This window comes from Carcharhinus amblyrhynchos, chromosome 8 (assembly GCF_965287045.1).
Source record: "Carcharhinus amblyrhynchos chromosome 8, sCarAmb.v2.hapA, whole genome shotgun sequence".
NCBI classification, from domain to species: Eukaryota; Metazoa; Chordata; class Chondrichthyes; order Carcharhiniformes; family Carcharhinidae; genus Carcharhinus; species Carcharhinus amblyrhynchos.
The window spans coordinates 59040272-59064545 of NC_137331.1; the positions used below are offsets into that span (position 1 = coordinate 59040272).

At 40.6% G+C, this 24274-nt stretch overlaps 2 protein-coding genes across 2 annotated transcripts in view; both read left to right on the forward strand.

Moving 5' to 3' along the window:
* Positions 1–15473, forward strand: part of ppp1r42 (protein phosphatase 1, regulatory subunit 42) — a 104991-nt gene extending 89518 nt beyond the window's left edge. The window contains exon 10 of the mRNA XM_080194889.1: positions 15312–15473. Within this exon, the coding sequence (XP_080051015.1) occupies positions 15312–15386 (75 nt within the window). The 3' untranslated portion in view covers positions 15387–15473. The remainder of the gene's footprint in view (positions 1–15311) is intronic.
* Positions 15474–21497: 6024 nt separating this feature from the next.
* tcf24 (transcription factor 24) lies at positions 21498–24022 on the forward strand. The gene is made up of 2 exons (XM_080194890.1): positions 21498–21920; positions 23912–24022. Exons 1-2 carry the CDS (start codon positions 21498–21500, stop codon positions 24020–24022), a joined length of 534 nt encoding a protein of 177 aa, XP_080051016.1.
* Positions 24023–24274: the final 252 nt, after the last annotated feature.

Consider the following 24274-nt stretch of genomic DNA (forward strand, 5'->3'; position numbering starts at 1 on the left):
TGTATAAGGGAGAGGGATAGATGTGTGTGTAGGGGGTGAGTGTAAGTGAGAGGGGATGAGTGTGTGGGTGTGGTAGGGTGTGCATGTTTTTGTTTGTGTGTTTGACAGGTGAGTAGGTGACAGGTGAGAGGGAGCAATGTATGTGTAAACGTGTGTGTCCATGAGAGAGAGAGAGGGAGGGATAAGCATATGAGAAAGAGGAGTGAGAGTGTGTGTGAGAGAGAAAAGGGTTTGTGAACTTCTTCACTCAAAGGGTGGTGAATCTCTGGAATTCTCTGCCCGTTGAAGTGGTGGAGGCTGCCTCGCTAAATATTTTTAAGACGCGGGTTGATGGGTTTTTGATAAGAGAGGGGATTAAGGGTTATGGGGAGAGGGCGGGAAGGTGGAACTGAGCCACGACAGATCAGCCATGATCTTATTGAATGGCGGGGCAGGCTCGAAGGGCTAGATGGCCTACTCCTGCTCCTATTTCTTATGTTCTTATGTTCTTATGTCTGTGCACGAGAGGTGTGCGAATGTGTGTCTGAGACAGAGGAGTAAGTGTATGTTTGAGAGAGAAAAGAATGTGTGGGGGAGACAGAGAATAGTGAGTGTGTTGAGAGGGATATGAGAGCGAATGAGTGTTGCATGTGTAAAAGAAGGGTTGTGTGTTTGTGTCCGTGTGAGAGAGGAGATGAGTGTGTATGCATGTGTGAGAGAGGGGGATGAGATGTGTGTTAGTTAAGCTTTTCTGGACCTTTTCATTAGAAATCCTTCCTTAGACAGATCTGGTGTGTGATCTTGCCCTCCCTCACTTGTTAGGGAACCAGAAGTGGGATACTAATATCATAGCTCAGTTAAAGAGCCACACAAAGATTCAGAATCAACTAATAAGAAGAACAAAGAAAAATTTGGCCTTTGGCTCTCCAAGCCCATGTCAAACATGATGCCCTAACTAAAAAACTTCTGCTCTTATTTGGTCCATATCCCTCTATTCCCTCCCTATTCAGGTACCCATCCAGATGCCTCTTAAATATTGTTAATATGCCTGCTTTTATCACCTCCTCTAGCAGTGCATTCTAGGTACCCACCACTCTTTGTGTGAAAAATGTTCCCCCCAAACTCCTTTAAACTTTTCCCCCCTGACCTTGAACCCATGCCCCATTGTAATTGACACTTTCACGCTTAGACAAAGCCTCTGACTATCCACCCTTCTCATAATTTTGTAGACTTCTGTCAGGTCTCCCCTCAACCTCCATCTTTCCAGTGTAAACAATCCTAGTTTATTCAATCTGTCATTCATAGTCAATACCCTCGAGAAGAGGCAAATCCTGGTGAATCTTCTTTGCACTCTCCAAAGCTTCAACGTCCTTCTGGTAGTGTGATGAACCAGAACTACAAGCAATACTCCAAATGCAGCCTAACCAAGGTTTTATAAAGTTGCAACATGATTTTCCAACTCTTATACTCAATGCTCCAGCTGACAAAAGCAAGTATGCCGTATGCCTTTTTCATCACCTTGGCCACGTGTTGCCTTTAGGGAATTGTGGATCTGCATGCCCAAATCCCTCTGTATCTTAATGTTCCTAAGGGTTCTGCCATTTACAGTATAATTCACATCTAAATTTGATCCTCCAAAATGCATCACCTCACATTTGTCTGTATTAAACCCCATCTGCAATTTCTGTGCCCAAGTTTCCAATCTATCTATATCCTGTTACATCCTCTGACAATCCCTGACACTCTCAGCAAGTCCACCAATCTTCTTGTCATCTGCAAACTCACTAATCAGACCACCAACATTTACCTCCTGATCAGCTATATACACTAAAAACATCAGAGTCCCAGCACTGATAGTCTTGCCATTTCAACAGGGACCAGATGTTGAAAATTCTGCCTCTTGTCTTTTGCCCTTGCCAAAATGTTCATTCACCAACTACAGATTCAATTGTCTTCCCTGGCTATAGTTTCACAACCTCTGTTTTGACCCTTATACTCTCCAATACCAAGAATACCAACTTCCTCCTCTGCAGCATCGCCTATTTCTGTCCTCATTTCAGCCTGTCAGCTGTACAAACTCACATCCTCCTTTTGTTACGTCCAGGCTGGATTATTCCAATGCTTTCTTTGGTAGTCTCCCATTTTCCACTCTCCATTAACTTAAACTTATTCAAAACCTTGCTGGCCATATTGTAACTCACACCAAGGCCTTTTTACCCACCTTGGCCATACTTATCTATATTAATGCTCATCAATACTTTGATTTTAACATTCTTATATTTGTGTACAAATCTGTTCATGGGCACCCCCTCTCCCCATCTCTGAGACTTCCAGCATCCTTACAACCCTCTGGAAACTGTTTTCCCAACAATGGTCTCATATACATCCTCTAATTCCTTTATGCCACCAGTGTTTATAGCTGCCTGGAAGCTAAGCTCTGTACTTCTCTGCCCAGATCTTTCCACATCTCTCCTCTGTTTCGATGCTATTTAAAATGTACTCCTAATAAACCTCCTGGTCCCCAATCCAATTCTCTCCTTTGGCTCAGTGTCATTTTTGTTTTCTGATACAGCTCTAGTATCTTGAGATCCATTGTTTTGAGGTTTGTCTACCTTTAAGGTGCTTTTTAATGAAAATTATTGTTGATTTGTATTATATAACACTACATTTTCTCATGAAAAATATAATTTTATGGTATATTTTGTACTGCAACTTTAGCATAACTATTTTGTTTATCTTAGTATCTATGTTCCCAGTGCATTCAAATTTCAGTGATTGAGAGTGTGTGTGTTTGTTTGCATGTAAGTGCGGAGATATCCTGGTGGCAGCTTGGTGGTGTAAGTAAGATACTGCTCACTGTGAAGGGATATTGTAATTCCTAGCCTGAGTTGGTTTTTGACTCAATAATTGCACCCTTAATATGTTTTTGTGTTCAACAAGTTTAGTTTTAATGTTGTGCTTATATTTTCTTTGCAAATATGACAAGCAAAATTCATTGAAATCAATGTCTTTATTGTACCTAAAATAAGGTCAGAAGTGGAGATGTTCACTGATGATTGCAGTGTTGCAACTCCTATGATACTGAAGCAGCAGGATATGGACAACATTCAGGCTAGGTCTGAGAAGTGGCAAGAAACAGTCACACCACATAGGTTTCTGGCAATGACCATCTCTTACAAGGGAGAATGTAACCATCTCCCCTTGTCATTCACTGGCATTACCATTGCTGAATCCTCCAATGGTATTAACATTTGGGGGTTACAATTGACCAGAAACTGAACTATTCTAGTCATATTAACACGATGGCTACAAGAGCTGCCCAGAGGCTGAAAACTCTGCAGTGAGTGAATCACCTCCTGCCTGTCCATCATCTACAAGACACAAATCAGGAGTGTGCTGGAGTACTTTCAACTTGCCTAGATGAGTGAAGCTACAACATTCAAGAATTCACACTATTCAGGACAAAGCAACTAGCTTGATCAGCACCCCTTCCACCACCATAAACATTCATCTCCTACACTACCGATACACAATAGCAGGATATGCCATTGTTGTGGGAAAATTACCACCGGAGTCAGACTGGAGGTTCAATAATACAGCTTTATTTCGGACACAAAGCTTTGGGGTGAAAGCACTGGTACTCCGCAGTATTTGGCAGGTACCTTCTCAATAATACGATAGGAGTGGTTTATTTTTATACCTTTCAGGCAATAGATAGTCCGGACATTAGCCATTTAACACATCATTATAGTTGAGTAGGACCGATAGTTAACACATCATTAGAGTTAGAGATATACAGACATTGGCATTTAACATCGCATTGTTTCATAGAATGGATACATTTCCTCTATCAGTGACTATCAATGACTTAGGTTCAGTCGATACATACAGTAATTGGTTTTCCTGCATTTATGTATTCCCATTCCCATTTATGGCTAATCTCTTTATCAGACCTTGTTGTCCTCAGTCTGTCCTTATCTTTGAAGTGCCTCAAGCTCTTACTGGCTTCCTGCGGTATTTGTTTCCTGCATGTTTAACTTAAAATAACTGTCTGTGCTGCATGTTTTAATTTCAAGTAGCTGTCTGCGCTAAAGTCAGTGCCTGCCTAATGTCTCTTTCTCAGGTAACCATTTTATGTGCCAGGCCACCATTTTGTGTGTCAGGTACCCATCTTTATGATTTTCCCCACTTCAGTTTCCATCTTTAGTCCGGATTATGACTTTAATAATCCCTAGACCAACAATTACACATTCAGATATAGAGGTCAATTTTCTTCTTTCCTTCTTCATTTCTTCTGATGTCTTCGGGAATCTTCATCATGGATTCTTTCTCTATGGACAAACTGGTTCCTGGCACAATTCTCGTTACCATAATCTTGCAGCAGACTTTTAGGCATCCAACCATTAGACAACAGACAATTACAATTGAAACAAGTATGACTAATCCATGTAATAAGTAAAATCCCCAGGACGCTCCTACTAGCCATTCCAGCCAGGTACTTCCTTTCTTGGGTCCCTGTCTGAAATTATCAAGTTGTTCTCTGATGCTATTGATGACTTGTGTGATGTTATAGGACTCGTCTGTGACATGGGTTATGCATTTGTTGCCTATGATTGTACACACTCCCCCTTGTGCTAACTGGTAGTTCACTGTGTATCGTGTCTGCTATGCATGTAATCTCAGTTCAGCCATTTCTTGGTTAACAGCCTCCAGTGCTTTTGAAGTGCTGTTTCCCAGGACTGTTAGTCCACAAACAATATGATTCCTATTCTTTGCACTAATCATTCCTACTGCCCCTCCCAGAGATAGGACTTCAAGGAACCCATATCCCAGGGAGGATCCCATTGTGTCCGGGGCTTCCCAGTTGGCGCAGAATTCTTTGCTGATCGCCCAGTTTACTATTCTCCTCCGAATATGCCCCTTCTGAGGGCATGGAACAGTCAGTGGTCCAATTGTTCCTACTACAAAACAGTTTGGGAGGTTTGGTGTTTCTGTTTTGTAAGTTGTTGTTGTTCATCCGTCATCATCGATGAGGACCTCAACACCATTAGTCATTTTGAGGCTGGTTGCGGTATGTCCGAAGATGCCTGATCAGGCCAATTCAGGCACAGAATGTCCTGGCACATATTGGACAGACTCGTGTAGACACTGTAGTTGTTGCACTGGTGGCTGTGGACTTGCACAGCTCGCGCTTAAGATGTGCTTCAGCAATACAACTTGCTTCGTGAGCTTGACAGCCTTTATGGACGAGGCAGCGCCAGTTAGGGCGGTTTTGTGCCAGTGTTTCCCAGGTGGTCGTGTCAATGTCAAGTGACTTCAGGGAGGCTTTGAGTGTGACTTTGAAACATTTCTTCTGCCCTCCGTGCAAGCGTCTTCCAGCAGAGAATTCCCCAAAAAGGAGCTGCTTGGATATGCGCTCATCTGACATACGGATGATATGACTTGCCCACAGGGTCTGCGCTCTCATCAGCAGTGTGTGGACTGATGGTAGACTTGCTCTAGAGAGAACTTCAGTGTCTGGTACTTTGTCTTGCCATCGGATGCGTAATATTCTGCAAAGACAAGTGATGTGGAAATGATTGAGCTGTCTTGCATGCCTTCGATACACAGTCCACGTTTCATAGGCATACAGGAGGGTAGTGAGTACCACGGCTCTGTAGACCTTCAGTTTTGTTGCTGGGCTGATTCCTCTACGTTCCCATACAGTGGAACGTAGTCTACCAAAAGCAGAACTTGCCTTTGCTATTCTGCAGTTAACTTCTGCATCAATAGTCACTGCTTGGGAGAGGGTGCTGCCAAGATAAGTGAACTGGTCTACTGCCTGTAGTTTCTGTCCTTTGATTGTGATTACGGGTTCTGTGTACAGTGCATGAGGAGCAGGCTGGTGCATGACTTCAGTCTTTTTAATGTTGATGGCGAGTCCAAAGTTGTCACAAGCCGTGGAAAATTTGTCCATACTGACTTACATCTCTGGCTCTGAGCCAGCACAGTAAAAAGTCTGACAACACCAGGTTTAAGTCCAACCGATTTATTTGATAGTACACTCACTAGTGTTTACCCCAGTCCAACGCCGGCACATCCACATCTGAGCCAGCATACAGGGCGCAGTCATCGGCAAAGAGGAAATCTCTCAGAACTGTCTCTTTCACTTTGGTAATAGCTTGAAGTCTCCTCAGTTTGAAAAGCTTCCCATCCACTCAGTACTTGAGGCTGATTCCAGCAACACTGTCCTGGAAGGCATCATTCAGCATGGCAGTAAACATCATGCTGAACAGCGTGGGTGCGAGCACACAGCCCTGTTCGATGCCATTGGTGACTGGGAATGTCTCAGAGGATTCTCCGCCATCCAGTACACTGGCCATTATGCCATCATGGAACTGGCGTAACATCTGAATGAATTTGGGGGGGCAGCCAAACTTTGACATGATCCTCCACAGGCCTTGTCAGCTTACAGTATCGAAGGCTTTCGCGAGGTCAGCAAAGGTTGTGTAGAACTCACGATTCTGCTCCTGACACTTCTCCTGAAGTTGACGCACAACAAAAATCATGTCAGTAGTCCCACAACCTTTGTGGAAACTCTGGAAGCAGGCCCAGCTCCAGATAAGTGACCAGACTATTTAACAGGACTCTTGCGAGGGTTTTTCCTGTGATGGAGAGGGCACGTATGGGGTGTCAGAGAGGGGTAATACCTTTGGTTGGGGAACATGTCGCGTCCTTTCAGGGCGGTTTGTCCATCCTTTGTTCCCACCTGGCACTCAGCTCTCACCTGTGGCTCCCTGTAGCTGTTTGCATGCAACAGCGGCCACACCCCGGGCAATGGCCTCGACAAGCTGGCTAAACCAGGTGAGGGTAGCCGACGGGTCTCAACCCTTGGTGAGGTAGGGAGATGTCTATCCCAGTACGTGAAGACAGAGTCCGGCGGATTGAGCGGAAGAGACCAATGGAAGGTCCAACGGTCAAGAAGGCGGTCTCTACAAGTATTGTGGAACGCGAAGAGCAGGACAAGACTCGGGAGACATCCTGGTCATCCACTGCGCCTAGTCCCACCTCCAGCTGTCTTGACTCTTGTCTTGCCACTGGATCTAGATGGGAATTTGGAAGAGAGAGTGAGGCTGACGCTGCGCAACTCTCCCTCACTTTAATCCAAATCAAGTGCTAGTTTCGACACCATCATCATTTTGTTTAGTAAGTAGCATTGAAGAGGAAGACATTTCCCTTCTTGGCCCGGTAACATTTAGTATCTCGATTATGAGTTTGTTCATACTGCCAATTGTTCGGTTTACTTGACTCCCCGTTTGATCCATTACCTGGTAAGTATCAAATGGGTATGTCCGTTTGGCTGAGTTTACATGACTTCCATTGCATTGTCCACGAATGAGCTGAATTCCCGCAGTTATATTTAGACATTTCTGTTCATCACAAGTACAAGTAAACTGTCCCTTATTAACTCGACAATGTTGATGGATACACTGCGTCTGCACGGAGGAATCATTCTTAGGGACCAAGGCATAGGCACATTTCCATCCCTGCCCCGTAAAACTAAGCGGATAGCTTGCAGTATTTGAACAAGCTTTTCCTCCCACCTATTGGAACCCCTGCACACAGGGTCTGTGGGGTTTACAAGTCCCACACATCTCCCCTGTATACCTCTTTTATATTTGCCAATTTGTCCCTTACAGGATGCATCAGATGTATCTACTGTATATAAGTCATGAGGGGTTCACCCAGGGGTGGCTACAAATAGAGCGAACGGGTAACATACAGTTCGATTCCCATGTAAATGTATGTAAGCTTTGTAAAACAAGTTATCCTCCAATCTAGTTAAATTTACAGTCACAACAACGCAAAGTAGTACAGTTACATATGCGATTACATACAATTCGCAACGATCAAGTATCAATCCTAATACTATAATTTATGTAATTTCCAAAAGTTATACTATGAACCTGAATGAACCAGTTACTCTTGCTTGGAGTCTTTGCACGGGTTGAGGAAAGCAGTCCGGCTAATTCAGTCAGTCATTCATTCATTCATTTCTTTGTGTAATTTCAGCTGGGTCCAATGTTTCCATATACCTTTCCCTCTTATGTCTATACAGGCACAGTTGTCTCCACTAGTTATAACTTCATAGGGCCCATTCCATTTTGGTGCAAACCCTGGTTTGTCAGGTAATGTTTTTACTAGGACACGACTTCCCGCTGTTGGGACATCAGAGAGCATTTCAAGCTCTCTTTCTACGTCTTTTATTTCCTGATTGTCTTTTACCAATTTGTGCATTCCTTTTAGTTGGGTGCTTAGTTCCAAAACGTATCTCCTGATTTTATTTTTAAGTGGACATCGGTCCCAGCTGTTATGATACTTTCTGGTAATTGCATCGCCCATCCTGTCATTAGTTCGTAAGGGGTTAATCCGGTTGTCCGATTTGTGGTAGCTCTTAATCTCATTAGTACAGTGGGAATACCTTTGTCCACATTTTTCCCAATGTTTATATGGCTTTAGCTAGTGAATTCTTAAGTGTTCTATTCATACGCTCCACCATTCCAGAACTCTGTGGGTGATAAGGGATATGAAATTTTTGTTTTATCTCCATTAATTGGCGTACTGTTTTTACCACCTTTTCAGTGAAGTGCGTCTCTTGGTCTGAATCGATTTGTATGGGTACTCCCCATTTAGGGGTTATCTCTTCTGCCAATATTCTAGCCACCGTGGTAGCAGTACAATTTATAGTAAGGAACGCTTCCAACCACCTGGTGAACTGGTCTATAATAACCAGACAGTAAGTTTTGCCATGGCATTGTGGTAGTGGCCCTGTGAAATCTATCTGCAGGTGTTCCCAAGGTCCCTTTGATCTCGGCTGGTGTCCCATTTTAATTTTTATGGGTTGTGTTGTGTGCACATCATGCATCAGTGATAGTGTCGGGCTATGTCTTTTCCCATTTCTTTCCACCACCATTCCTTTCCTATACTGGTTATCTCGGCCTTTCTACCCACGTGTGAGAGTCCATGGTGTAGTTCCAATAGGGTGTTCTGTATGCACTGTGATGCTATTACCTTATCTTCCCATCTCCAAATTTTAACAGTCCCTTTGACTGCTCCCTGTGCTCCTCATTTCTCCTTTTCCTCTTTTGAGGTATTCTCATGTAAATCCCGAATATCTATTTCATCTCCTGTCTGTTCTGTTGCTGCTACTGGCAGCTCGCCACTTGTCTCCTGTCCTAAGGCTAACTGTGCTGCTCTATCTGTGGCTTGGTTCCCTTTGAAATTTAATCAGTCCAGGTTGCCTCTTCCTGGTTCTTTCTGGTGCACTTTAATTTTGATTACTGTGGCTTCTCTCGGTTTCTCGCTAGCTCTCAACAATGCCTCCATTCTTTGCAGGTGCTTAATAGGAGTTCCTCCTGTGGTTATGAACCCTCTTCTTCCCCATGCTGTCATGTAGTCATATATGACTCCAAACGCATAGCAATTATCTGTATAGATGTTCACCGTTTTAAATTCAGATAACTCTAGTGCCTGTGTGAGTGCCACTAGTTCCGCCACCTGTGTAGATAGACCTCTGTCAATCCTTCCTGATTTTACTGTCTCTAATTTGTCATTCACTACTGCCCACCCTGTCCGTGGTGATCCTTCACATATTTGTGTGGCCCATCTACAAGAAGGTCTTCTCACTTGTTATTAAGGGTATATCCTTTACCCTCTCCGTCCACATCTATATCCCCACAATTGTGTGGCTCTCCTTTGTCTAAAATCCCTTCTGCTGGGTTATTCCCTGTATCCATTATTACTATCACGGAGTTGCTTGGAGGTAGGAGGACAGCTTCCTACTTAGCCCTTCTCATGTTTGAGATTGACCTTAGTTTTCCGTGTTCCACATTTCTATCAGGGTGTGTTTGGTGTGAAGGATTATATTCCCTGGCATGATTACTGGCTCGCTAACTTTTACGGCCCAGGCGGTGCAATCCAAGGTGGCTATGCACCTTGGCAGTCCAGTGACTACCAGCTCTTCTACTGTTGAATAATACCCTATGGGTCTCTTTCTGTTGCTGTGGTCCTGTGTTACCACTGCAGAATAGAACCCTCCCTCATTGCTACAATGGATATGGAAGTCCTTATTAGAATTGGGGAAATCCTAATCCAGGGGCTGATATTAATTCTGTTTTTAGTTTATTGTAAGCCTCTTCCTGATCGGGTCCCCATTGTGCGGGATCTAAAGCTGGTTTCCCCCTTTGACTAGTCTTTGTATGGGTTCTGCTAATTTTGCGAACCCTGGGATGAAACTCCAGCTACAGTTGAATAATCCTAGCACCTTTCTGAACTCTCTTACGGTGACAGGTAGCCACATTTGTTGTACCACCTTCTTTCGGTCCGTTGGCATTTCTTTAAGTCCTTGGGATATAAGGTGTCCTAGGTATAGGACCTGTGTTTTCCTGATTTGTGCCTTTTTGGGGCTCACCTTTAAACCTGCGGTTTTTAATTCATTCAGTACAAAATATATGTCCTGACTTGGACTCCAAAGCTATTAGGATATCGTCTACATATTGTAGAATTGTACTACTCTCTGGCAGTTCTACCCTGTTCAGGATGTCACTCATTGCTCGATGGAAGATATCGGGGCTGTTGTGGAATCCCTGTGGTAAATGAGTCCAAGTGTACTGTTTGTCTTGGGATTCAGGATCTAATGTTAAGGACCACAATCCATTGGCTATGTCCAATACTGTGAATATTTTGTGCTCCTGTGACAGTCCATTCAGGATTGTCGAAGGGCCTGCTACAATGAGGTGCAACTTGGACATGACTTTACTGAGTCCGGTGTAATCTATCGTGAGTCAACAGCTTCCATCAGGCTTTGCTCACTGGCCATGTTGGGGAGTTAGTGGTGCTTGTGGTTTCTCTCAGAATCCCCCTTTCCACTAACCCTTTAACTATCTCCAGTACATCTTTCTCTGTTTCTGGTTTTATTGGGTATTGTCGATGTGGCTTATGCTCTGGTCCAGGTACCTTTATTGGGTCCGTTTTAGTCAAGCTGGTTTCTAACTATGTTTTAGCCCATACTCCGGGGACGGAAGCACAGATGGCTCCGAACTCCCCTGTCTCTAATTCCCAATTTCTGATGGTGACTGTGGCCACCTTAATGGTTTTGTGGTGACTTGTGAGTTTCCCTATTCTAGTTTTCTGACCATCTTGTCTTGGCCAGATTAATTGCCCCTTTCCACAGTCTATCAGAAATTCATATTCTTTCATCAAATCATTTCCCATTATTGTACCCTCGTTATTCTTGCACACATAAAACCTCACTGGTATATACAGATTATTTATCTCTACTAATGTGGCCTCGCTCAGATAGGCGGGTGTTTTGTTCTCTCCTATCCCGGTCAACTAAATCATTTTATTTGTAGTGAATAAGTAGGTCGATGATAGATATGGATGCTCCTGTGTCCACTAGTATCTCACATTGCCTGCCCCCTACTAGTGCTGACATGTAAATCTTCCCTCCTTCTTACCCTTGTGAATGTGGACTGTCAATCTTGCTGACCGTCAATCTTGCTGACCCGGAGATCCTGTGGCTCCTCGGATTCTGCTGTGGTCACGGATTGGGTCGGGGGTCTCCCATGTTTATTCAAACACACTGCCTCTGTGTGTCCGTGTTCATTACAGTGGCTTCAATGTTTCCCACTGTTCCCAAATCTGTTCCCTCTCCATGGGGCCCTGCAATCCCTCGCAAAGTGTCCTTGCCGGCCACAATTGTGGCAAGTCAATTTAGACTTTGTTCCATTCCCATTACTGTAGGCTGTTATTCTTTCTAGCCTTGCTCTTGCCTGGGATTTCTCTTCTCCCGGTACACCGCTAGCCCACTCTACCAACTTATCGTAGTTTTGGGACATAATCACTCCCATTTTTAGGATGACTTGGTGAGCACTAGAGAGTCCATCCTTAAAAGCCTGGATGAATGCTTGATCTCCTCGACCTGGGTTCCCTTGTCCTGAACACTCTTGATATACTTGGAACAATCATTCCCTGTATTCAGAAGCTCCTTCCCCTTTTAACTGTTTTGTTGTGGTAATTCTGCTCCAATTAGTAGGAGCATTCCCTAATACCCTCTGAATCTCTGCTTTAAACTGTGTGAAGCGTGCCTGTTGGGCATCTATCTCCGATGTTAGGGGGCTACATGTGTCCACGTCCCCCACTATAATCCTGTGCTGGAGGAGCAGCGGGTCCACCTGCTACCTGCTTTTGCTTATCCGCTGGACAGGCTGACCTGACCAGCTGGTTATGTCTCTCAAGTGTAATTGGTGTCCTACCCAGATTGTGTCTAATTCTTCTCTGAATTTAGTGTTTGCGCTTCTAGGTTGTAATTTACCCAGGGAAGCCATTATCTGCTGTCACTCACCTAAGGTGAAGGGTTTATATTTTGCTTTTGGCTGCGCATCTGTTCCCCCTCAGGTTACTGGTGCTAAGCTGTGTTCTAGCGCTTCCCACTCCTCTGGAGGAGCGGTTGGTCCCTGTTGTATGGACTCATAAGGAGGTAGAGGAACAGCTTCCCCTCTTCATTGCTTTTCTTCTAATACCTGGTTTTGTTTCTCCAGTTCCCTCACTCAAGATTCTAATTCTCTAATCTTTTCTTTTTCTTCACTCCACTTCTTAGTAGAGATGACTACTTCCTCAATTAGACCAGCTAACTGATGTATTAACAATATTCCTATGTTTTTTGTCTTGTTTCTCTTCTTTCTATCCACTTTCTCTTCTGCTCTAAGGTCTGAGAAGTATCCCAGCCATCTTTTTGCATCTTGTTTATTAATGCTCACCTATCTGTCATGTACACTTCAATGAGAGGACCTGCAGACCCTCTCTTAACTTCATGATCTGCCATTTCGCAGACTTCATTACCCCCAGTCACTATTGTTACCTTGGCAATGTGTTTTAGGCATCGTACAGCCAAGATAATTCCCTAGTTAAGTGTGCTACCGTAGGGGCTTCACTACCCCCAGCCACTATTACTACTCTAGCACCGTGTTTCACTACCATCTCAGGGTTTCAATTTATATTTACGGCTTCCACTATTGCCACCTCAGCAATGTGCTTCTCCACCAGAGTCCGGCTCTAGGTCAGAGTTGATCAAGCTCCTTTTCCGCACCGCTTTTACAACATTGACAGTCCGGTATCCAACTTTACAAACTTTCATGCAATCAGATAGCAACTCTGCATTTGTTCACCACTACAGAGTTTGATGTTAACCGACCTCTGCCACTTGTGCTTCACAATCCTACGTGCCCTTGGTGTCTCTTTGCCCACTTCCATTCCTGACCTTCACGTGGGGGACTTCCACTCGTAACAACCAGTCTAAGGCTGGGTGTTTGAGACAGGCACTACCTTGTCCTCTTGTTGGTCAGCACAGTCAGTAACAGTTATTTATCACTATCAGCAGTTAGTACTTATCACTATACCGTATACTCTCAAGACTTGTTACTACAAATACCCCTTAAGTTTAACCCCTTTCAAACTGTATTCTTGACCTTGTCTGACTCTCACAGATTCAGTGATCTCTACCCCGGCTTTCAGATCATGGCCAATCAATCAAAGCTTACCAGTAATAGGATCCTAGCCGACGATGCCAATTGTTGTGGGAAAATTACCACCAGTGTCAGACTGGAGGTTTGATAATACAGCTTTATTTCGGACACGAAGCTTCAGGGAGAAAGCACTGGTACTCTGCAGTACTTGGCAGTTGCCTTCTCAATAATATGATAGGAGTGGTTCATTTTTATATCTCTCAGGCAATGGATAGTTCAGACGTTAGCCATTTAACACATGGTTATAGTTGAGTAGGACTGATAGTTAACACATCATTACAGTTAGACATATACAGACATTGGCATTTAACATCGCATTGTTTCATAGAATGGATACATTTCCTCTATCAATGACTTAGTTTTGGTCTATACACACAGTAATTGGTTTTCTTGCATTTATGTGTTCCCATTCCCATTTATGGCTAATCTCTTTATCAGACGTTATTGTCCTCAGTCTGTCCTTTTCTTTAAAGTGCCTCAAGCTCTTACTGGCTTTCTGCAGTATTTGTTTCCTGCATGTTTAACTTTAAATAACTGTCTGTGCTGCATGTTTTAATTTCAAGTAGCTGTCTGCGCTAAAGTCAGTGCCTGCCTAATGTCTCTTTCTCAGGTAACCATTTTATGTGCCAGGCCACCATTTTGTGTGTCAGGTACCCATCTTTATGATTTTTCCCACTTCACCATCCACAAGGTGCACTGTAGTAACTCTTTTGATACATCTTCCTTACTCACAACTTCTACCACCAACTTCTACAAGGGCAGCAGTTGGATGGAAACAACACTATCTGCAAGTTTTCCGCCAAGTCACTCACTATCCCGATTTGGAACTATATTTGATTTTGATTTGATTTGATTTGATTTATTATTATCACATGTATTAACATACAGTGAAAAGTATGCACGCTATACAGGCAAAACGTACCATCCATAGAGAAAGAAATGAGAGAGTGAAGAATTAGTGTTACCTTCATAGCTAGAGTGTAGAGAAAGATCAATTTAATGCAAGGTAAGTCCATTCAAAAGTCTGACAGCAACCGGGAAGAAACTGTTCTTGAATCGGTTGGTACGTGACCTCAGAGTTTTGTCTCTTTTTCCCGACGGAAGAGAGAATGTCCGGGGTGCGTGAGGTCACAGAAATCATAGAAACCCTACAGTGCAGAAAGAGGCCATTTGGCCCATTGAGTCTGCACCAACCACAATCCCACCCAGGCCCTAACCCCATTGATTTCTAAGGGGACCAAAACTGTGCGCAGGTTCTTAATTCTGCTGGCTGCTTTGCTGAGGCACCGGGAAGTGGAGACAGAGTCAATGGAGGGGAGGCTGGTTTGCGTGATGGATTGGACTACATTCAGGACCTTTTGTAGTTCCTTGTGGTCTTGGGCAGAACAGGAGCCATACCAAGCTGTGATACAACCAGAAAGAATGTATATTGCCATTCCACTGTTGTGGATCAAAATCTTGGAACTTCCTCCCTAACAGTACTGTAGGTGTGCCTACATCATGTGGACTGCAGTGGTTCAAGAAGGTGGTTCATCACCATCTTTTGGGGACAATCAGAGATCGGCAACAAATCTTGCCACGGAGACTGATATTCCAGCAAAGAATAACAAATTTCATTTCGGAGTTGAAAGCAAATTACTTACTGTCTGCATTACTATTTGTGAAATTGAGGAATATCCTAAATTTCAGTCCGAAAATAGGCATGTTTTAGTTAATTGTTCGTTATTTTAAAAATGCGTTGAAAATTGCATATTTCTTTCACCACAGAATCGCGGCTTAAGAAAAGCTACCGCCTCTCTGTCAATACAGAATATTGCTGAGCCTGAGGCCCAACATCACTGACTGATACTGCGAACTGTGATATCGAAGATCCAAACAACATAATCACTATGCACTGTCATTGGAAAATATTGGAAATACATTAGCCAAATTTGGACTTATTTAGCGAGCATGTGGATGTGATTATTTACTCAATTTTATTTAATAAATTTTGTGATATCGAAGTATTTTGTCATCGAAGTTTTAATCATTAAATTGTAACATTAAAGCTAGATAATTTCATTAAATTCTATATAAAGCTAGGTAAGTGAACACATTGTAACACATACCAAATGGTTTTTCAGCAGAGTTACATAATGTGTGTTAAGTTTTGCGTTGTAACCATGAAGTACAACATATTACCACTTTCATTTCTTATGTTCATAATATTGATGATTATTTACTCGGCCACAATATAATTATTGTTATGCGTTCATTTAAGTTCCTTGCATGATGATAAAGCAAAATAATTGATGTGATACTTGGACATAAGAACAATTGAACACCTTCGCAGAGTTCAGACTAACTTGGCTAAATGCCGAGCGGTGCTGCTGCAATAATCGGTGTTATTTTCAGATTCGTCTGGTTGTATCTTTGCTTCAGTTTGTTTTTGAATTTATTCCAGTTCCTGGACGTTTGAGTATCTGAAACCCCAGAAATTACAAGTGAAAAAAGGTGCAGAAACTTATAGCAGAACATTACTATAACACTTGCCCTCTGCTATTAACGACATGTGGGGAGCGGTTTATTTCTCCTATTCTTATAAATAAGTGGATGAGCACCATAACGAACATCTTAGTGTTGACTATGCTGAAGAAAATAAACGGTTGTCACCTCAGTCAGGACTATTTTGGCTACGTTGTACTGAACCATGATAGTATAGATATGATAAAAGCAAGAAGTTATACGGACTTGAAACGTTAATACTTTATTTCTCCACAGATGCTGCCAGACCTGCGGGGTCCTCCCCACCGCCCCGCCCCCGCCACATCCCCCCAGCATTCTCCATGTTTATTTAATGGCATATACTTGAGTTTATTAACTGTTAATGAGTCTATGCAGTGAGTTTTTGAAATAATGTTGCTGTTGTGTAGGCAATCATTTAGCATATTACACTATTTGGGAACATTGTAAGAAAATTGCATGTTTAAATCCATAAATTGTATATGCAATATAACATTTTGTGACAAAGTGCCAGCTAACTAACTTCTGAATAAATACAAAACAGAAACAGTTAACATTATATCAAAGTTCGAATGCGCGGGAATAAAACAAATAAAAAATATTTTAACGTTTCCAGCAATAAATTAAAAATAAATTGCTCAATAACTTTGAATATAAAAGAAATATAAACATGATTTTCATAGAAGATGTATCATAAGAAACATATTACGTTAAGCGCGCTGAACGAATACTAGTGTTTTGTTCAAGAGGTAAGTTTTCTTCGAATTGTGGGTGGGTTATGGAATTGTGTCTCTGTTTCCTGTTTATATCACTAGTTAGGTATTTGATATAAGTTCACTGATGAGTTGTGGATGTTATTAATGCAATACACCACTGACATTAGTAATGCTGATGTTACTTTTTTTTGTTTTTCCATCAAATATAAAATTTCACCCATATTCCAGAAGAGATGCTGTGGTATGAAATATGTTAAACTACATGCCTGTGTACTCCTTATCTTTTAAAATGTTTGTTACATTTTAGTGCAACCAGAGACTTGCAAGTGGATGATATAATAATTTCAGTTGTTTTCCAAGTTAATGCAAATGCCCAGTCTCCACCTGTGTATAGTCAATAATAAATTGTTGCTTTGAATTAATTGTTTTACACATATATGCGCGTCATTTTAACCTGCTCTATATTTATGTTTATGCAGCTGATTCACCATTATTGCCCTTGAATAAGTTGGGGGTCATGTGTTTTATGAACAGTTGACTTAACAAAACTATAATAGATAGCACTAATCATTCTAAACTTTTCGGATTGATTTTTCATAATTGTTTAGTAATCTACTATCGCCAGAGCTCCCTCTACCCAAAGAAAGCATAATATCTGAAATGGTTTAGTTTGGTGTCTCTTTAAAACAGATTAGTTGGATTTTGCATGTTTCACTTAGTTACTCACGGATAGTCTAGGTCGTTTTAAAAAGAGAGAACTATGTGTAGTATGTAGGCAGTTACATTTCTTAACATTCATTTCTGAAGAATAGCGATGCTTGAAAATATTTAATGTATATAATTTATTAAGGTTGTTATTTTGCATAGGAGGTTGTCTTAGTATTTTGAAAAAGCTGCTGACCCTTCTATTATCACATTAAGTCAATTTTTATCTTCCACGCGGTATCTTACAAGATTCATATACTGCCGTTTTATTGTGATAATCTCAGCTGAAAGGCAAATGTGGAACTTGTCTTAAAAGAACAAAATACTGTTTATATATAGTAAAAGTTTAATCGCCATAATATTACGAGATAATTATAGGATTAAGGGAACTAATTCTGTATTTTAGGCCAGGAATTTTTTTTTGCACTGATATAAATAGATCGTTTTACAGAAAGTTTGAGTAATATTTGTGCACGCACATTTTTTACTGTATTACATGGAGAAAGATTACCCTCAATTAGCAATAAAACACATTCTGGGACTGAGTTATCAACTCGAATTGAATATAATGTTAAGTATGACACAAATATTATTAAGACTTAATTCCCCACATGTAAGAAGCATGTTTTAAATTTCCATTGTGTGGAATAGTTGGTAGGAGTCGATTCTGTCTCTGCTAAATGATTAATTTTTAATAGAATCAGTAGGGCTATATGTTTATTTTCACTTGAAATAGTAAATTCTGATTATATATTTCTATTTATCTAGTAAATGATTTGTTTAAACTGAGTATTTAAAGAAATCGCGATAGATATATTTTAATAAATATTTAAAATAATAAGATCATGAACGATATCTAAAATGAAAAATAGAAAATATTAGAAACACTCCGCAAATCAAGCAGCGTCTATGGAGACAGAAACAGAGTTGTCGTTTCAGGCGGAGAACCGGCTGATTTTGCAAAACCCAACATGTTTTAAATATGTTACTTCTCGTACCAACACTTGTTACGTGCGTAAAAGTTTATATGCTCTTATAATTTCTTTGAGCTTGTATATCGCTATTTCAGCATTAAATATTGTGCAGGACAAACATTAACTATGAAATTTTCCTGGATAACATACACTGTTTAATCTTCGTTAAAAAAAACAGATGTTTTTTCGCAACCTCCTGTAAAAATATTTCAATTGTGTTGCAGGCTTTCATTTCATTCTGTTGTCGGTTCGTTTTCTTTTTGCTTAATAAATATTGAAGTATCGACTTTAATCATTTCATAAACTAAGAATGTTTCAAGTTCTACTTTATTAAGTACTGTGTTATTGTGCGTTTTCATTTTGTTGCCACAAATTTTACGAGGACAAGATAATTATTTTCGGAGTTTACATCATTGCTATGTAGATTATTGTGGAAACTATTCGGTTTTTTGGCCAACGAATATTTTACATTACTCAAAGCGTCTCGTGATGTACTCCTAGGAGCTAGGATATAGCTTCTCCAAATATCCCTTTAGTTTGGTCGCCAAATATACTGCAGCACGTCTAGTTTATTGCTGGTATTCTGTGTTTTAGAAAGAAAACCTGGCGATGATATATTACATTTTTTGATCCACATTTGTTCTATTTCAATACGTAACACAAATGGTGTAATGATTCATTTTGCTCCCCAAAGGTTGGAGAATTAATTGACAATAATTGGCTCACATTTTAAACTATGACGTTAAAAATAAGTCAAAGCCAACTGGTAAAGGAATTACTACACGACACTGATAACCGCCTTTTTCAATTTTAATTACATTTCATTGCCGGGTGATTAGTTTTCTCATAATTTTTTCAAAAAATCTGCTCGTGATGGAGATTGTCACCTATTTTGTTGTGCTAAGTTGCCTTTCTACATTTTAATTATGGTATTCAGGATTTCATTCAAATAACTATTGCTCTGTGTTTTCTGTCAACCTTTCGAATAAAAATGCAAGAATTTTCATAATCCATTAAGTTATATTTAAGTATTTCATTAGTTTAGAGTTTAAAACAGATACGTAGTGGGCAAAGACTCCATATTACAATCCAGATATAGTGCGATGTTCGCTGTTGTATTACTACGGATGATGTGGAGATTACTACAGCACACTATCCGAACATGACTCCACATAATTTTGGCGATGTACACTTTCCAAATGAGATTGAAAATGAAACCATAATTTTAACTGACCGATCGACATTAACACGGGAAGAGCTAAAATGCTCGCAATTCTGAAGAGAATGAAAATTCGTGCCTTCTGACAATATAATTTGATACAAATTATTAAAAAAGATTTTGAGAATGGAGTTATTTATACTAATGATATTTATTGCAGCCAGCATTAAAATAAAGATAAATATATTTTATTTTATGATGGATTGTGCCTTTAGAAAGACATCAATTAAACTTCTGTAAGAATCATGGATTAGTTTAAAATTTTACAGAGCACTTTCTATTCTCTGCACCTTCGTTTCTGTAGTGAACTCGGCAGATAAAGACACTGACCTGCCTTTTATAAAATCTGAAAGTTTTTCCATTCATGGTAGTTGTTTGGTCCGCGAAATATAATTTATGTCAGCTATTAACCACGTTGTTCAAACTTATGTTCAATGTTAACATGTGATTAAGTATTTCATATATATAAATATTATCTTCCTTTTCTTTAAATGCAATTTCCAGGGGTCGTAAAATAGGATGTGGCCTCTTTAAGGAGGTTGGCATGGGTGTCCCATTACTTGTTAGTGAGTGCTGGATACACAGTGATTAATTGGTTTTCAGTGTAGAAACTGTCAGCGCTTTGTGCTGTCAATGAGTGGCTCCAGAGGCAGCCGGGCTCATTCAGGTGTGCATTCGACGCTTTCAGCCAGCAGTGCTCACCGCTGAAATCATTACAAGCACTGCTTTATAAAAGGCTCATCTTAGTTGATAGAAGGGATCCATTCCTGAATTCTACCCAGCAGGAGAACACATTGAGACATGGAAAGCTTGTCATAGCCGTCTGAGCCAGCTGTATACAACATATGGTGTATCGGTTGTTCGATTGATGCAAAAAGGTAATTTCAAAGCCTGATATGTAACATATTCGTGTGTGTCTCTCTGCCTCTGATAGTGTGCATATAGGATCATGATACATGTCCATGTTTATGATGAATTCTTCTGTTTTTAGAAAACAGGACATCAATTAGCATTATGGAAGAGTTACTGTTATTTAATCTGTTGGAAATAAGTTTTACTGTCAGATTTCTGAATGTAATCCAAATAAATGCGGTGTATTTGAAACTGATCTACAAAATTGTTTAATGTTATGCATATTGTACAATAATTCACAATATTAACATGCACAGTAAAGGAGGCTTTTTTTAAAGAGCTTACTGACAGCCAAAAGCCGATTGGTTCGTCCGTGTAAATTGTGCACAGCGCAAAACCTGTCTGAGAGTATATTGTTAACCAGCGACTGTGCAACTGAATACTAAATTATAACTTACTTTCTTGTGCAACTTCCTCTACCACGATTTGGCATTTAAACTCATTACCAAGAAAATGGGCGGCATGGTTAGCACTGCTGCCTCACAGCGCCAGGGATCCGGGTTCAATTCCAGCCTTGGATGACTGTCTTTGTGAAGTTTGCACATTTCAGTTTCCTCCCACAGTCCAAAGGTATGCGGGCTAGGTGGATTGGCCATGCTAAATTGCCCCTTCGTGTCCCAAAATGTGTATTTTAGAGGGAATTTAGCGGGGTATAAACGTGGGGCGACAGGGAGAGTGCCTGGGTGAGATGTTCTGTCATCGAGTCGGTGTAGAGTCTATGGGCCAAATGTCCTCCTTCTACGCTGGAGGGATTCAACGAAAATGGACTTTTCTGGTGAGTGGGAATCACAAAGAAATACATGCACCTTAAAATACCTTTAGCATGTAGCAATTTGAAAGATTAAACCAATTCGCGGATTTAGTTAAAGTTTGTGTTTGTTTTCAGATTGACGCTTTCCCATGACTGTTGCGTTTGATCCGGGGAATGGTTCAGCCTAAGAAAAGTCCAATGGATTCCGCTGCCGTTCCAAAGGTCAGGATCGAAGACAGCCCTGGTTCCAGCCCCAGCTCGGATCCTGACTCTTTGATCTGTCCCACGCGAAAGCATTCCGAGTTGGCCTCTCGCTCGAAGGTGGTGCGTACTAGGGGCAGGCCTGCGGCAGCCAACGCAGCCCGTGAGCGGAGCCGAGTCCAAACCCTGAGGCATGCCTTTTTAGAGCTACAAAAAACTCTACCCTCAGTCCCCCCGGACACCAAACTGTCCAAACTGGACGTCCTAATCTTGGCAACCACCTACATTGCACATCTGACCCGCACCCTAGAAGAAAGTCTGGAGGATGGAGAAGGTCGCAGATCTGCTGAGTTAATGCATTCTCTCAAAGTGGACGGATATCTGCATCCGGTCAAAGTAAGAACTGAGTTGGGAAAAAGATTTGAAAACGATTTCAAACGTAAATAGTGTAACCTAATCTAGTTAGCTGTTTTAATCATTAACGTTTATGAAATGTCTTCGTGATAATTATTTCAAGCACCTATCTTTTCAGCCTTAAAAACTTAGAACATTTTCAATAATCAGCCGAGGCCTAGGACATTAAATAAATGTTTTATTTGAAAACATGGCGCATAGTTTTCTTCCATATCTATTTCTGTCAAAATTAACATAACATACCATGGACATTAATACGTAAAGGAATCAGAGGGCCACTTTGGCTGAGATAATTGCTGCCAGATCTAAAAGTGCTACGTGCATGACACCATCCTGCACACAGAAAGACATCTGCAAGACTGTGTTAATTTGATGTACACATGGAAAAAAGATTATTCTCACACTCCCGTATGATCTGGGGCTATAGAAACATGTTCACATTTCACTTTTCCACTTTCCAAAATCTTAAAACTACAGTCTACAACATTTATTCTACACATTGAGTACTTTCAGGCTAGTGTTGCAGAATGCTGTCACTAGATAATGTGGGAATTACATAAAATGTGAAGTTTTCACCTAAAACGATTTGACGCTCTCAGACTTCTGTAATTTCAAAACTGCTCGCCTTTTGTGGAAAAATGCCAAGGTTCTGGTTTCTAGGAATGAAAGTAGCAGTTGTCTACAAAAACACGAGTATCCGTATTTTCTAGGGTTAGAGAATATTCAGACATTTTTTGTGTTTTTTATTTGGAAATGCTAATAACAGGTTTTGGTTGTATGATGCACCGAAAGTAAAACTTTTTTTTTAGAACTCCAACCCAGTTTATAAAACACAAATTTCTTTTCGAGTCTATCATATATATTTTTTGAAGATGAGCTCAGGTACAGAACTTTATAATATTCCAGTCTTGTCGATTACACGATTAGTTTTCGGCACTTAATTATATGAAAAATATATTTAACTGTAATATGTAGAAGAACAGGGAGTAATGTCAACTTAACGAAAACCTGACATTAACCACGAACGATACTTGAAACCATCCAAAATGACAGCAATCCCAATATAATGGCAGTATTTTATCGCAAACGTTTACTTCAGCGATCGATGTTAACTCCTCACCATTTTTCCAGGTTAATGTTTTCAGCAATTTTGAATTCGGCTCTGGAACATTCGGTTGCGTAGTATATAACTTTATAGTATTTGCAATGAAGAAATTATTTGCATTACATATTTACACAAAATGATGTTCTGAAACAGTTGCCGCATTTTTTTCTTGAAAATCACACATTAGTGTGGTCATAATGAAGGTTTGTCGCCCATGGCTTTCAAGCATCAATAGCTATCTGTCACCTTGGGAGATAGAATGATAAACTAGAAATATGAATCAAAAGATGAGAAATGATACAGTTCCTTTCGATGTAACTCATCTTCCTAAGCGCACGGTGTGGTATATTTTTGACAATACCACTAACAGCTGTAAAATATAGTTGCTTATTTATTGTATTTTTTTGAATTCAATTGGCGAGAATTAGATTTGTAATTTTATTGTTTGCATGAGAACGGGAAACAACAATTTCAAGAACAAAATGAAACATTCAGAAAAGTTGGTGTTGTGTGCAGGATTGAGGAGCTGCCTGGATTCTACCCATCTTTTTAAATTTACTCTGTGGATGCGCAGAATCATATTTGAATGGAAATCGGTAAACTGACGTAGAAAGCAAATTTGATAAAGCAAATACGAAAACTGCCCCAATAATTCTAAACAATTTCTGAACTCAATAGCACTCAAAACAGTACTCACCGATTTTTAAAAGAAAATAATTCTGTTACAACAAACGGGAACGGACAAAAATCCGGGTAATATCAACTGGGTTGATTGTCATGGACACATTTTCAGTCTATTAAAACCCATAGCGCTCCCGGACATAAGGTAACAACAAATAATAAATATAGCTTTGTTTCTGAATTTCAGAAGTGGCCGATGCGATCCCGCTTGTACGTCGGTGCAACAGGTCAATTTTTGAATTCGAGTCAATCAGAAAATCAAACTCAAGGAGAGACAACCAGCTCCGATCCTGTCTAAGTCGGACTACTTCGCAAAACACATCGCGTGGTGTTTATACTCAGAAGAACTGAATACTATTGTCAACTTCACCATTGCTGATTTGAGTGAATTCCTTAGAGAGCCAACTATCCATTTCAAGGTACAGCTAAGTCATATAAATTACTGAACACGATATATAGCCGAATGAAATCATTGAAATAAATGTGGCGTATTTGAAACTGATCTACAAAATTGTTTAATGTTATGCATATTCAAAATATAGTCTCCAAA

Excerpts from the sequence above, each read along its gene's own strand:
- tcf24 (XM_080194890.1), top strand. The coding sequence starts at position 21,498 with ATGGTTCAGCCTAAGAAAAGTCCAATGGATTCCGCTGCCGTTCCAAAG. Across the intron at positions 21,921-23,911 it reads GATATCTGCATCCGGTCAAA|AAGTGGCCGATGCGATCCCG; the intron begins GTAAGAACTGAG and ends TCTGAATTTCAG.